The sequence below is a fragment of the Notolepis coatsorum genome (assembly GCF_963971535.1).
Source record: "Notolepis coatsorum genome assembly, chromosome: 1".
In the NCBI taxonomy this organism is placed as follows: domain Eukaryota; kingdom Metazoa; phylum Chordata; class Actinopteri; order Aulopiformes; family Paralepididae; genus Notolepis; species Notolepis coatsorum.
Window position 1 is genome coordinate 78,999,856 of NC_140165.1, and position 15,715 is coordinate 79,015,570.

General features: G+C 40.5%; 1 protein-coding gene across 3 annotated transcripts in view; it reads left to right on the plus strand.

Moving 5' to 3' along the window:
* Nucleotides 1-10,352, plus strand: part of slc10a7 (solute carrier family 10 member 7) — a 44,813-nt gene extending 34,461 nt beyond the window's left edge. Inside the window, exons 9-13 of one of the 3 annotated variants that reach the window (XM_084328851.1) lie at nt 2,467-2,518; nt 4,083-4,156; nt 4,301-4,446; nt 6,800-6,850; nt 7,590-10,352. In XM_084328851.1, coding sequence (XP_084184977.1) covers nt 2,467-2,518; nt 4,083-4,156; nt 4,301-4,446; nt 6,800-6,820 — 293 coding nt within the window. In that variant the 3' untranslated portion in view covers nt 6,821-6,850; nt 7,590-10,352. The remainder of the gene's footprint in view (nt 1-2,466; nt 2,519-4,082; nt 4,157-4,300; nt 4,447-6,799; nt 6,851-7,589) is intronic. The other 2 variants (XM_084328852.1, XM_084328850.1) reach the window with 2 other exon arrangements.
* The last annotated feature ends 5,363 nt before the right edge of the window (nt 10,353-15,715 follow it).

Here is a 15,715-nt window from a genome sequence, read left to right on the forward strand (position 1 = left end):
AGAGATACAGATAGACATAGAGACAGAGAGAGACAGAGAGAGAGATAGAGAGAGAGAGAGACAGAGAGACAGAGAGAGAGAGAGAGAGAGAGCGATAAAGAGAGACAGAGATAGATAGAGAGAGACAGAGAGAGACAGAGAGACAGAGAGACAGAGAGACAGAGAGAGAGAGAGAGAGAGAACCTACGTCACATGCACACGCCCCCTCATTACTCAAAGTCTCCATTTCATTCTAGTAATGAAGCCTTAACTAGCCTCATGTGGGGATCCTGTGAGTGAACTTGCAAATCCCTCCCCTCTTCCTCTCTCGTCCAATGTCCTGTGTCCTGCAGTGCCACATGTCCTTTCCCCCTCCTAGGCCCTCCCACACCCCACCCTGTGCGTGCAAGGGCGGCGGCCGATAGATTGATGTGGGGGGCCCCCCCCCCACATCAATCTATGGCCGGCCGCCGCCCTTAGAAAGGACATGTGGCACTGCAGGACACAGGACATTGGACGAGAGAGGAAGAGGGGAGGGATTTGCAAGTTCACTCACAGGATCCCCACATGAGGCTAGTTAAGGCTTCATTACTAGAATGAAATGGAGACTTTGAGTAATGAGGGGGCGTGTGCATGTGACGTAGGTTCTCTCTCTCTCTCTCTCTCTCTGTCTCTCTGTCTCTCTGTCTCTCTGTCTCTCTCTCTGTCTCTCTCTATCTATCTCTGTCTCTCTCTGTCTATATCTGTCTATCTCTGTCTATATCTGTCTCTCTCTGTCTCTCTCTCTCTCTGTATATCTATCTGTTTCTCTGTCTCTCTCTGTCTATATCTGTCTATCTCTGTCTATATCTGTCTCTCTCTGTCTCTCTCTCTCTCTGTATATCTATCTGTTTCTCTGTCTCTCTGTCTCTATCTGTCTCTCTCTCTCTCTGTATATCTATCTGTTTCTCTGTATCTATGTCTCTGTCTCTATGTATCTCTGTATCTCTCTATCTCTGTCTCTCTATATCTATCTCTGTCTCTCTGTCTCTCTCTGTCTATCTCTGTCTATATATGTCTATCTCTGTCTATCTCTCTCTCTCTCTGTGTATCTGTGTCTCTGTCTATCTCTGTCTCTCTCTGTCTCTCTCTCTCTGTATCTGTCTATATCTGTCTCTGTCTCTGTCTATGATAGGTTAATAGGATACTAGATTACTAGGATAATAGGATGATCTTGCTTACGTAACACCTCTGTCCTAAAGTTGATCTCAATAGTATTGATGACAGTCAAAGACACTACATAATATGACGGGTCAAATGTCAGTACAATACCGTCTATCCCTTTACGGTGTGGTGTGTGTGTGTGTGTCTGTGCGTCCTGTGTGTGTTTGTGTCTGTATGTCATAAACCTATACTGTCAGCAGTCAAAGAGGGACAATTATAATCCATTTGCGTCGTCTTATTATAATTATAGTCTGGCTCAGTGAGCATCTTACGTTTCCTGACCACGTCTTGCAAAGGGGGATAGTTCACTCTTCTTACTCTCTTTTATTACATTTTATATAAAATTCTATTATCCACATCTCTCTCTATATTGTTATCTTTCTCTTGCTCTATTTAATGTATATCCATTCTCATTCTATCTCTATTCCTCCATACTGTATCTATCCTGTCATCCGTATGAACTGAGTATATTACAGAGGTGAATTTAATATATACACTAACTACAATAAAGAGCTGAGGATATGAATTATTGACCGGATGAAGTTGCACTTTTGTTGTGGGAATTGTCACACACACACACACACACACACATGGATGGAGAGAGAAAGGCAGAGGGAGAGAGTGAGAGAGAGGAACACAGGGCGACAGTGGCTCGGGAGGTGGAGCAGTCGTCTGGCAATCCGGAGGTTCCCGGTTTGATTCCCGCTCCTCCCGGGCAGTGTGTCGATGTGTCCTTGAGCAACACACTTCACCCCTAATTGATCCGATGAGCAGGTTGGCACCTTGCATGATCGCCTCCGCCATCAGTGTGTGAATGGGTCAAATGTGAGGAACAAATTGTAAAGCGCTTTGGATCAAAGTGCGAGAGAGAGAGAGAGAGAGAGAGGAGAGAGAGAGAGAGAGAGAGAGAGAGAGAGAGGAGAGAGAGAGAGAGAGAGAGAGAGAGAGAGAGAGAGAGAGAGAGAGAAGAGAGAGAGAGAGAGAGAGAGAGAGAGAGAGAGAGAGAGAGAGAGAGAGAGAGAGAGAGATGAGAGAGAGAGAGAGAGAGAGAGAGAGAGAGAGAGAGAGAGAGAGAGAGAGAGAGAGAGAGAGAGAGAGAGAGAGAGAGAGAGAGAGAGAGAGAGAGAGAGAGAGAGAGAGAGAGGAGAGAGAGAGAGGAGAGAGATGAGAGAGAGAGAGATGAGAGGAGAGAGAGAGAGAGAGAGAGACGAGGAGAGAGAGAGAGAAGAGTGAGAGAGAGAGAGAGAGAGAGAGGTGTGTATTAATGTATCTTTTGGTCTCCAGTCTTCTCCATCCAGCTCAGCTTCATGCTGCTGACGTTTGCCTTCTCTACACGGTGAGTCTCTCTCGTAGTGATTCTTATAATCAAATTGAGGTCATACATATTCTATTTAAGTTCATAACTCTATAATCATTGATTTATTTGGACCACAAGGATACAGCCAGCCCAGGTCATCGCCATCTTGTTTGGATCAGTACAAACACAAGTAACTAGCTTTTACAAATACTTTCAATCTCTTCTGAAGTTCATGACTTACTTTACTTAAGTGTGACTGTAGGAACACGAAGACAGGTCTCTTTAAATTCACACAAACTTTATTAAAAACACACGTAGGTAAACATGGAACGCGATGTAAAAAGTTATGTAAAATGAAAGGTTGAACTAACAGATGTGTCTTTAGGTTCCAACTACTAACAGGCTCTAAGGCCAGTAAAGATACAGGCTTAGGGTAGGAATCTACAATTACAGACACGATTCAACCCGTCAATCGGGTGGTTGATTATGTTTTTTGGGTAGCTTAGTAATTCCGTACATACACAAACGGCTAAGGCTGAGACGATATGCCATTTGGACGAATCGATAAATCGGGACAAAATTATCGATAAATATATATTTTTTTATTATTATTTTGCATGTGTAAAACATTAATTTAAAACGTTTAAAATACTTTTTTCTTAAAAAAGAAAAAACTACGATTTAACGTTAGTTTGTGTGTGTGCAACGCTGTAGTTGGCCCATGACACACACACAAACTAACGTTAAATAATATATATTTTTTTCTTTTTTTAAGAAAAAAGTATTAAACTTTATTTATTTTATTGAAATTGTTTTTACACATGATGCCACTTATCGATTTCACGCAGTTATCGATAAATTGATAAGTGGTCTCAGCCTTACTTACAAACAGCGTTACAGTTTAGACCCAAAAGTACTGAGAGTTGGAAACCCCCAGTAGCTAAATTCTAATATAGTAATTGAAGCTTGGCTGAAATGTAAACGTAATCGAGTTTGTACAAACAATTTAAAACAACTGCAGATTTGTTTTTAAGACTTATTATTATTTTTTTGATCCACTTTTTCTCCTATTTTTCTCCCATCCCAATTTCGTGATTCCAATCCCCCCTCTCCCCTGTCTTGAACGTTGCTAGACTATGCCTCCCACTGGCTAAAAACAAAAACAATGTTCGATATAGGGAAGAAGGAGGTGCTAGAAAATAATACAAATGAAACTGACACAGTTACATTTGTATTTATTATTTGCAAAAACCATAAGTCATTTAAAATGGTCAAAACGATACATAATATGTCCCCCTTTAAAAATTGCAATGTGCACTTCACAGTAGCCAGACCTGTGAATGAAAAAGTATTAAATATTAAAAAAATCCTTGTGAAAATATTAGCGCTAAAGAATGATATTACTCTCTACTATAGTGATGTTAAATCCACAGTAGCAATAAGATAAGATATTCCTTTATTGATCCCCTTGGGAAAATTCAGGGCAGGTATAATTTAAGTACTAAATGATGTGTCGCTCCGATAATGGGCTGTAGTGATGAGTACTAAATACTGCCTGATGTAAACGGTAGTAATGAATACTAAATGTGTCTGCTTCCTGTAGGAGTGGGTCTGGCTTCAGTCCAGCCGACACAGTAGCCATCATGTTCTGCTCCACTCACAAATCACTCACACTGGGTATGTACACACACACACACACACACACCTCGACCCTAACACTTGGTAGATTCATAGTTGGACAAATACTACAGACATGTTTTATTGTCTCTCTCTCTCTCTCTCTCTCTCTCTCTCTCTCTCTCTTTCTCTCTCTCTCTCTAGGTATTCCTATGTTGAAGATAGTATTTGAAGGCTATGAGCACCTGTCTCTGATCTCAGTACCTCTGTTGATCTACCACCCTGCTCAGATCCTACTGGGCTCTGTACTGGTTCCCAGCATAAAGAGCTGGATGACCAGTAGACAGAAGGTAAACTCTCTCTCTCTCTCTCTCTCTCTCTCTCTCTCTCTCTCTCTCTCTCTCTCTCTCTCTATCTCTATCTCTATCTCTATCTCTATCTCTATCTTTCTCTCTCTATCTTTGTCTTTCTCTTTCTATCTTTGTCTTTCTATCTTTGTCTTTCTCTCTCTATCTCTCTCTCTGTCTCTCTCTATCTCTCTCTCTCTCTCTCTCTCTCACACACACAACTATCCATTCTGGCGGCTCACAGGTATGGCACCTTGTGTAAGACTGGTAATGGGCATTGATGAGAAAGGGGGAGGGACAGTTTTTCACTTCCCACAGCATGATAAGAAGCACCTCTATGATCGGCAATGTCAATCATTCAGTCACTCACACTTAGCCGCTCTGCCCCCTAGTGGTGTCCCACAGGCATTAGGTTGACATCAAGGTCAATCGCATTTCCACACAACATCAACACAGGCTACATTTCCACACAACATCAACACAGGCTACACTTCCACACAACATTAACACTTTGGTCGCCAGGCTTATATTCACAATAAACCATCCAACGCCAGCTCTATTTGTCTATGGAGAAGTTCCCCTTCTTTGCAGGGCTATAACTTTTTTAATTGTATTGCTAAATTGACATTACTATGGCCCATTCAACGTCAAGTATCTATTGTTCAGGGTGTAGCAACGTTATACTTTTTCATTGACATATTCATACTAAAATACGGTCTAAAGTATAAGTATGTTTTTATCGTTTTCTGCAGCATTCTCCAGAACGTGATTTATAGCCCTAAATGCATTATATTGATGAGCAAATACAGTTTGATAGCAATCTGCGCGAGATAAAAAATTTCAAATGGACGTGCTTCTAGAAGTTACTACTTATCATCTGATGTTGACCGGATGGGGGGGGGGTCGTTTATAATTCCGTGACCAACGTTAGATGATTCATCTAGTGTGGGTGATATGATCATTAGAGCAGTTTGTATCGAACACGTTAAAAAATAACGCTGAATTTTACCGTAGCTTCCTCGTAGCGTTGGGCGATGAGCGTGGAGCAGAAATATTCCTATTATGGAATGTAGAAATATGCGATCCATCTCCAGATTGTATAATAGTATATACGTCCAAATCATGTTGTTTATCGAGTTATTGGTAACGGATTGCTATCCATTGTGTCTAGCTCGAGTCCTGGGACTATTAGCGAGTGATCGGACCGAATTGGAATGCGCACCAGCTTCCGTTTCCTGTTTCCGGTTTGGGCGATCCGCCGATCGGCCACCAGATGGCGCTCTTGAACCGTTGGAGAGTTGAGAGGGGATCAACAGTAGATCTCAAGTCTCCGGGGGAGAAATATGATTGTGATCACAGATTTTTGAAATATTGATATCAAAGACGTGGTACGGCGTCTTTGGCAGAATGAGCATGGCGGGGAATGACGTGGTAAGGCGTTTTTGGCGACCATAGTGTTAACACAGGCTACACTTCCACACAACATCAACACAGGCTACACTTCCACACAACATCAACACAGGCTACACTTCCACACAACATCAACACACGCTACACTTCCACACAACATCAACACAGGCTACACTTCCACACAACATCAACACAGGCTACACTTCCACACAACATCAACACAGGCTACACTTCCACACAACATCAACACATGCTACACTTCCACACAACATCAACACAGGCTACACTTCCACACAACATCAACACAGGCTACACTTCCACACAACATCAACACAGGCTACACTTCCACACAACATCAACACAGGCTACACTTCCACACAACATCAACACAGGCTTCCCAGACCACGGTATGAAGGCTGCTGGTAGGAAAACATTACATTGGGTGGAACACCATTACACTGACATTCTGGGCCGTGTTTATAGGGTAGCAAGTTTTTTTATTTGTCCAAAACCATTTTGCGTGTCCAAAATGAATGTTGTTGTTTACATGTCGCGTGCATGTATCCCCTCCCTACTTCCCATTTACCCACGTGGAATGCACCTGATTGGATAAATAACATGCTGGTGCTCTAGTCTGACATCTAGTGGCTGAATGTGATCTATAGCACCTTTTTTTTTTTTTTTTTTTTTTTTTTTTTTTTTAAATAACGGATATTTGAATCAAGTACAAAGGAAAATATGAACCATATAACATCATTAGTTTTATCGCGTTAGTTTCAACCTGGAAGGAGGGTAGGAATGGATTTCATCCCCGGAACGAAATTAGCGCCACAACAGTTCCACCCACACACACACACACACACACACACACACACACACACACACACACACACACACACACACTCACTCCAACCCTAACTCCATCCCCTTGTCTCCTTCCTCCCAGTCTAGTCTGTTGTTGAGATAGGGCCGCATTCCAACACTGCGGCCTGAGTGAGTGAGTAGAGTACTTGACGCCTTTCTCTGAAATAAAATAATTCAACCTCTCACAGTTTTAAAGGAACACGGCAACAAAACTCTGGGAGAGGTGTTTTTGGCCAACTGCTAGGCTAGCTGGTCCATATCGGCTTCCATTCATTTGTGCTAGGCTAGCTTGCAGCTGGATAGCTTTCTACTGAACACACTGAGAGGAAATTGGTATCTATCTTCTTGTCTGACTCCGGAGAAGATGGTAATCGCTTTTCCCATAATGTTGGCGTGTTCCTTTAATCTAATCATGTGGTGGTGGTGGTTTGGGAATTGTGGTGTAATGTAGGGCTGCACGATTAATCGCTAAAAAAAAATTGCGATCTCGATTTATAGACCTATGCGATTTCATTTCTAAATCATGACGATTTTCTTTTTTTTATTTAAATTATTTTTTTTTTTTTTTCAAGCACTTTATGTTATGTTTACATTTAAGTCAAGCAATTTGATATATGTTATGTTGTCTGTTTAAGAAATAGTGCAATAAAGGATTTTATTGAAAAAATAAGAATCGTGTGAGAGAATCGTGATCTCAATTCTTTGGGAGAAAAATCGTGATTCACAATTTTAGCAAGAATTGTGCAGCCCTAGTGTGATGTAACAATACTGATCTGCTCAACACCTCGACTTTAATGGTTATCAAGCTAACAAACTCTGTCTCTCTCTGTGTCTCTGTCTCTCTCTGTCTCTCTCTCTCTCTGTCCATAAAGGCAGTGAAGTTGACCCTCCAGCCAATCTGAAGGGAGAGACGACTAAGTGTGTTTCCATGGCATCTGATGCTGCATGTGTTTGGTGCATTGTGTGACCGAGGGAGACTAACCTCTCTGGTGGAAGAATACTCTACTACCCCCCCAAGTGCCTTTATAACAACCAACAACAGGGACCTCATTGCGGCAGAGGTAGCAAGGCTCGCAAGTAGTCCCGTTCCTCCGACCTCTTTTCCATGAATAGGCTGTGAGAAAAATAAACTGACTCCACAGTTTACTTTTATATAAAAACTTTCATATTTTTGGTATTTAACTGACAACTTCCTGTGAGAAGCAGTCTTAAAGGAAGTGTAGCTGATTCACTGAAAAGGGAGTGCTTGGTTTTACATGCAGCACCCGCCTTCATGGTGGGTGGAAAAACATGTTTTTGTAGGGTTTTGTTGTGTATATATGTATATAACATATAACTGTTTTTACACTGGTTTCTAAATTTTTCTACTTCTCTCAGCTCTCACTGCCACAAAAGACCAACGGTTTCGCCCTAGGAGGCTGAAATTGAGCATGAAGGCCAGGTGTGTGTGTGTGTTCATGCCAATAGACCTGTCTCAAACCCTGCCCTCTTTTCTTGATCCTCCAATCACAACTGTTGCTTAGTTTGTCCGAGGTAAGCGACAGTTGTGATTGGAGGATCAAGAAAAGAGGGCAGGGTTTGATATAGGTCCATTGGCTAAAAGGGGGGGGGGCGTGACAATGGGAGTGGCCTATCGTGAAAAAGATGCAACAATTATGACGTGGATGAACATAGACTTTCTGTCTGACGTGGATGAACATAGACTTTCTGTCTGACGTGGATGAACATAGACTTTCTGTCTGACGTGGATGAACATTGACAACAACAGGCTAAAAACAAGGTATCAGTGTCTTGAGAATTTCCTGTACAATAAGACCCATATTGTATTGAACTCACCGAATGAGAATCCATAAAAGTGACTTGTATCATGCAATCGAAACCACTCAATGTCAACAAGTTGGATTTTCTGTATTTTTGGTACTTTGGTCAGACATATCTATAGTGGAGATTCTATCTTAACCTGCTGTCGTGTGGCAATGAAAGGGTTAACCTGTGTATTGTCGCGGTGAAAGGGTTAACCGTTTGGTAGTGCGGCAGTGAAAGGGTTAATCATTATTGTCCACTGACCTGAAGTCTGCACTGAGGAGTAAAATCAATGGATGGGTGCGATTCCTAGATGATTGCACTTTGAATGCTTAAGAAGAACACAAAACTAAGAGCAGATGTAACTTATGTAGGACTGGGGTATTATTTGAAATGTTTCAATACTGGTGCCAATACCAATACCTGGTATTCTGTACCGTTACCAAAACAATACTTTTTCCCCTCGCTACCTTATGTATCGAGGTGTGTGTGTGTGTGCTATATGAGCCAATCAGAGGCTTTGTTACATTTCGGATTGGTTGAACAGAAGAAATGGCCAATCACCAGCCTTATGTCTTGGAACAAACATGCTCACTGATGCTGATGAGATCATAGGATACTTTTGATACGTAGGTAGGTTGTTCAACATGTCCGTCAGTGGTTTCTGCTCAGACGGGGGACAGTATCAATATGTCAGTGGTTTCTGCTCAGACTGGGGACAGTAGTTCCATATGTCTGTTAGTGGAATCATATGGTGAAATTATGATATATTGATTTTTCTTTCTTTAATTTTTTTTTTTTACTTTGGTTTGATATCACACTTTACATAATGTTGTGCATTGTGATGAACATCTGTTCCATTGTTTAAGATATTATTTAATGTGTTTTTCCATCATAATCAAATATTGTGTTTAATGTTATCAAAGGTAAACACTTTACTTCAGGGGGCACGGTAATTATGTTAATAATGATTCAACTATATGTTAATGATTAAATACCTAAAATCTAATGAGGAGGTATATGTTAATAATTCCTATATACTTAACATCGTCATTTGTGCCCTTTTAAATTACAGTGTTACCAATTCCTAATGATTATTGTGACATTATTGTGTCGGGCCTAGTTTGTGTAGAACACCAGCATTATGTAGTTCTCTACAGATGCATAATCTTGCTTTGTGAAATGCCCCTTTTTGCAACTGTGAGACACATAATTAACTGGAGCTGTTAATGTGCCTTTTGTGTCGACATTACAGTAGTGATAGATTTTTTATTTTAGTTTCTATTATTTATTATTCTATTATTATTCTTTATTATATATAGTTTAGTATAGCTGTCACCACATTCTTTATTATATTATGATTTTCTTTTTTCTCTTTGCTGTTACCAAAACAAAGAATGTATTTGTAACTAGGAAGAAAACACAGGACAAGACATTGATGTCATGAGACGCCCCCACAAATGGATGCAGTACTCAAGACGACGGTCATGTCAGTGGGATGCTTACTATGCATGATGCCTCTTACTCCTACTGTAGTTCTGTATCTCAGGATTGTATCGTCCTGTCCTGCATTTCTATCCTGGATTTGTGCAAATATGGACCAATGAGGCTTTTACTACCTGAGAACTTAGGTGGAGGAACAAGGAGGAGACCTTTACATTACAGCCACCCCCAACTGGATGGTTATGACCTGGTTAAGTATGAATGGGAGTCTTTTTTGCAATGTTGTAGTGTACATTTGTATCCGGTAGAGATACAGTACCTGATTATTATGTTTGGCTAAGCTGTTTCATCCTGCCCCGAAAAATGTATTTAAATAATCTAAAACTTTGGCTGTGGCAATTGTTGTCTTCTCCTCGTTGTTCCTCGTTGTTCTCCTAAGTTGGGAACCAGGAGGTATATCTGGAGTTTGATCAGATGTCAGGATGTTAAACTTCAGGGTAAGGATGCTTCATGTTAGTGGCTCAGACCAAAAGGGGGGAGTTTGGTTCCAGCTCTCGAGTTGTATTCATGGCAAGTCTGGAACTGGGAAGTTACACTTCAGAATGTAAAAGTCTGGATTCTTGCACACCTTCGATATCTTCAACTTGATGATCACTGCATTCGTTGTTTCAATCATAAACACCGAGTGTGCTTTTAGCTGTGTGCACTGCTGTAGTTTAGTTCAAACAATACAACAGAAGTGCAAATGAGCTAACTGCAGTTAGTCCAGAAATAGCAACCTCTAGTGGCTCTGTGCTAGTTAGTAGTAATTACTCTGTTTCTTCCTACCTGACTGCTTCAGGGTTGGAGAATTCTGAGGTCATTAAGTTGCAAACATCCCGACTAGCCGCCAACGTATTATGATTAGGACTGCTTTGGTGTTGGTCTCCAATTTAGTTAAGCACAAGTCCATATAAGGAGGAATACAACAAACTCAATTTAGCTTCATATCGTTTCTATACGCACAAATGTAGCTTCATATCGTTTCTATACTCACCAATTTAGCTTCATATAGATTATTTAATCACTAACATAGATTCTATAATCACCAATTTAGCATCATATAGATTCTTTAATCACAAACCTAGCTTCATATAGATTCTTTAATCTCCAATTTAGCATCATAGATTCTTTAATCACAAACCTAGCTTCATATAGATTCTTTAATCACCAATTTAGCTTCATATAGATTCTTTAATCACCAATTTAGCTTCATATAGATTATTTAATCACTAACATAGATTCTATAATCACCAATTTAGCATCATATAGATTCTTTAATCACAAACCTAGCTTCATATAGATTCTTTAATCTCCAATTTAGCATCATAGGTTCTTTAATCACAAACCTAGCTTCATATAGATTCTTTAATCACCAATTTAGCTTCATATAGATTCTTTAATCACCAATTTAGCTTTATATAGATTCTTTAATCACCAATTTAGCATATAGTTTCTTTAATCTTAATATGGATTCTATAATCAACTTTGCTCCATACAGATTCTAAGTAGCTCCATATACCGTACATCTAATCTATATGAAGCTATGTTGGTGATTAAATAATCTAATAGTAAATTGACTGCATTTATATAGCAGCTTTTATCCAAAGCACTTTACAACTTATGCCTCGCATTCACCCACTCACTCACACATTCACAGGCGACGGCCATGCAAGGTGCCAACCTGCTCATCGAGAGCAATTAGGGGTTAAATGTCCTGCTCAAGGACACTTGTGCCCATTTTCCACTACATGGTACCTACTCGACTCTACCCTACTCTACTCGCTTTAGGTACCTGGTACTTGTACCTGGCCGCTGGTGTACAGCATGAGCTCCAGCATAGCTATGTCCGTGAGCTAGGCGCAAGCCAGCGTAAAACACAGTTTTCAATCAATCAATCAATAACATCATTAACGAGACTCGTGTCTATTCTGCTAACGCTAACGTTACCTCTCATTGTGTCTATTCTACAAGCTTTAACGTTACCTAGGCTCTCGTGTGTATCTGCTAACGTTAGCATTAGCATTAGGCTAACAACTAACTGTAACGTTACCAGTCTCGCGTCTATCTGCTAACGTTAGCATTAGGTAATAACCGGTTTAAAATGGATGGTGATTACCTCACGTTGTGTCTATTCTACTAGCATTAACGTTACTAGTACAAACAATCAATAGCGAGTTATATTGATCACGCTATGTACGATAGCCATGCTAAAACGCTAGCACAACATTAGCACCGTCCTAACTTAACTTAAAAAGTACCTGGTACCAGCCTGGTAATGGAAAACCGAAAATGCCGAGTAGAGTCGAGTAGGTACCATGCAGTGGAAAAGGGGCATTGGACGTGCTGCCGGGAGAAGATGGAATCGAGCCGATTACCATACGGCCACTGTCGCCCCTCTAGTTCTATATCGAGCTACTTTAGGTGTGCAGTATTCCTCCTTATCTGGCTATCCAGTACCAGCACCTCACGAAGACAGTGTGTTTACCTTGTCTTTCATAGTCAGCACATGTGCAACACAGTATGTAACGCTGAATTAGTTCAGTGTGAAGAAGCAGGTCTTCTTAGAGGTATGTTTCACTTGAGGCGACGCCTGCTGTCAACACCACCGTGCTTCCCAGGTGTCCGGCTCCTCATTCACTTCCATTCATTTTGAGGACCGAGGGTAACCACTCAACATTCTGCGCATCTGTAATTAATTACATGTCAAAACTCTATTGTTTATTATTATACTATTCATTGTCTTACTTACCATTTGTTTATACAGAAGTGTGATATTTAGACTTGGTCAAAAATGAATGGAAGTGAATGAGGAGCCCGACACCTGGTGGTAGGGAATGGTGGTGTTGACGGAGGATGACGGGCACAGCAGTGGTCGCTAGCTTACTTTGTAGATGCTCTTAGAGGTGAGACTGCTGAAACTTGACAAGATTGTACTAAAGTGAAATATCCCTTTTAAGCTTCAAAACCCGGCGTCAACGAGCACAACAGAAGAGCTGCTTTACAATCTCGAGAGATCGGTGAGATTCTACTTTGTACACAATAACAATTACTGGAGCTCATTTTGACCAGCAGCTACGGCCTTTGAGAACCAGCGCGACTGACTGACTAAGCCCCATGTCTCTCTATGGCTTCAGGTTGTACTTCAATTATGGGTTGGGACCCATCAACCGCTTTAACCCTTTCAAGGGTTAACCCTTTTGTCGTGTGGCAGTGAAAGGGTTAACCCGTTGGTAGTGTGGCAGTGAAAGGGTTAATAAGCCCACTTGTAGATCCCACAGTGGGACCAAATGTACTAAATCTAGAATCTGCGTGACCCAAGTTTAATAATCTGTGTCCAGGGGGGAAAAAAAACTAAATTGTTGGCTTTTAAAAGAAATAATTAGTTGGGAGGTCTAGTGAAATGCTGATCGCACACAGTTCTTGGACTTGTTTTGGACTCAACCTATAGTTTTAAGAAAGCAGGTTCTTGATCCACAGTTTGTGGAGCCTTGTTTTGAAGCGTATATATGTGAATAATGTACATGTGATATAGAAAGTGTGGCGTTGGGATGTTTTCCTACTTTTTCACGTGTGAATGATTGAAATAAACTAAATAATGTTTTATAAATTGGAGAGTGGTGCTTTGTTGTATTCTGCACCACACTGTCTGATGAGATGTAGGGATGGCAGGAAGCGGAGATAGACAGATAGATATATAATAGATACTTTAACCTACACGTCTCTCACCCCATAGATATATAACTAGATGGTGCAAGGCGGAGTCTCTAGCGTAGTTCACCGGTGGCCATCTTGCCACAGGCAGCACGCCCACTCATAACATGAATGTCTATGGTACATGTACTATTGAAAAAACCATAGCTTGCAAAAATGTCAACCGATTTACAAAAGGTTTGGTTTATTACAAACGTTATTAACGTGGCTATGATTCAGGATGCTTGGACATGCTGAAATAATTTTCATATGAAAGTCTATTATAAGTATGGAGTATGATAACTACATCTCTGACGTTTATAACAAACCAAAAAATTGAGCAAGCTATGGTTATTTCAATAGTACATGCACCATAGACATTCATGTTATGAGTGGGCGTATTGCCTGTGGCAAGATGGCCGCCATGTGGCTATGACGGTCTCCATTCATAGATATATATAGAACACTAGATAGCTTGCCCGCGCTGCCGGCCAATTGTTTGTTTTATTGTTTATTGTTTAAAAAGGATCCCCATTAGCTGTCACCTAAGTGGCGAGCTAGTCTTCCTGGGGTCCACATAGAAAGACAACACAAAACACAAAACATAACAACATAAGATACATATGACAATCACAATTAACAATGATAATCTAAAAACAGTAAAACATTGTAGACATCATTATCTAAAAACATTGTAACATTGTCTAAAAACAGTAAAACATTGTAGACATCATTATCAACATCAGAATATTTTGCTCACATATTTAAGTAGTGCATTCTCAGGTGGTATTTGAAAGACACTTTACTATTCAATTTACTTATGTTCAGTGGGCAGTTATTCCAATGATTGATGGCACGATAAACAACAGTCCTCTTTAAAGCATTTGATTTTGGACGTGGTAACATAATCTGTCCATCATCAGCTGACCTAGTAAAATAAGAATGAACCTGACTGCATCTGACAATTTGTTTGTATAAGAAAACAGGTTGAGACGAAAAGACAGTGTTCCTGAAAAATTTAACTGTGTTGAAAACCAGCCTATTCTCTACCGTTAACCATGAGAGTTGCCGGTGCATAGTGATGGTGTTTGTTCTCATGGAACAATGTAAAACTAACCTTGCAGCTCTGTTCTGGGCAGTTTGCAATTTCTTTAGTTGACCTTTGGATGCAGAGGACCATACTGGTGCACAATAATCTAGGTGACATAAAATTAAAGATTTCGCCACCTGTCCCACAATATATGTAGGGACATAAGAAAGACATTTCCTCACCATGGAGATACCACTCCCCATCTTCTTCACTATGGTATCAATGTGTTCTGCCCATGACAGCTGGCTATCAATTATTATGCCCAGTAATTTTACTTTATTTACCTGTTCTATGGGTTCATCAGACACGTTCAAACTCATTTTTGGTATTGATGACAATTTATGACTCGAACCCAAGATAATTGATTTGGTTTTTGAGATGTTTAGTACCAACTTATTCCGTTTTATCCAATCAAACACCATATTTAACTCAGCTGATAAAACATTGTCCAGTTCACTGACAGTTTTTGCAGCATAGTACAATGTGGAATCATCAGCATACATTTGTACAGTTGCTTTACACAGAACTGATGGTAAGTCGTTTGTGAAGATGGCGTATAGGAGTGGTCCAAGGCAGCTCCCTTGCGGGACCCCGCAGTCTAAGACCTTAGAGTGAGACCAGCTGCCAGTGTAATAAACCCTTTGTGTCCTACTTGTGAGATAACTCTTCATAAATATGATGGCTGTTGGACAAAACCCATAGCATTCTAGTTTACCGATGAGCAGATCATGGTCTATGACATCGAATGCAGCACTAAAATCAAGTAATACTGCACCAGTCATCTTTGAGTTATCAATTTCCTTGAGCCAGTCATCTGTCATTACTGTAAGGGCAGAACAAGTAGAATGATTAGGTTTGTAAGCATGTTGAAAACTTGTGTTCAAGCCATTACAGTCAAAGTAATCCTGTATTTGTGAGTGGACTGGAGTG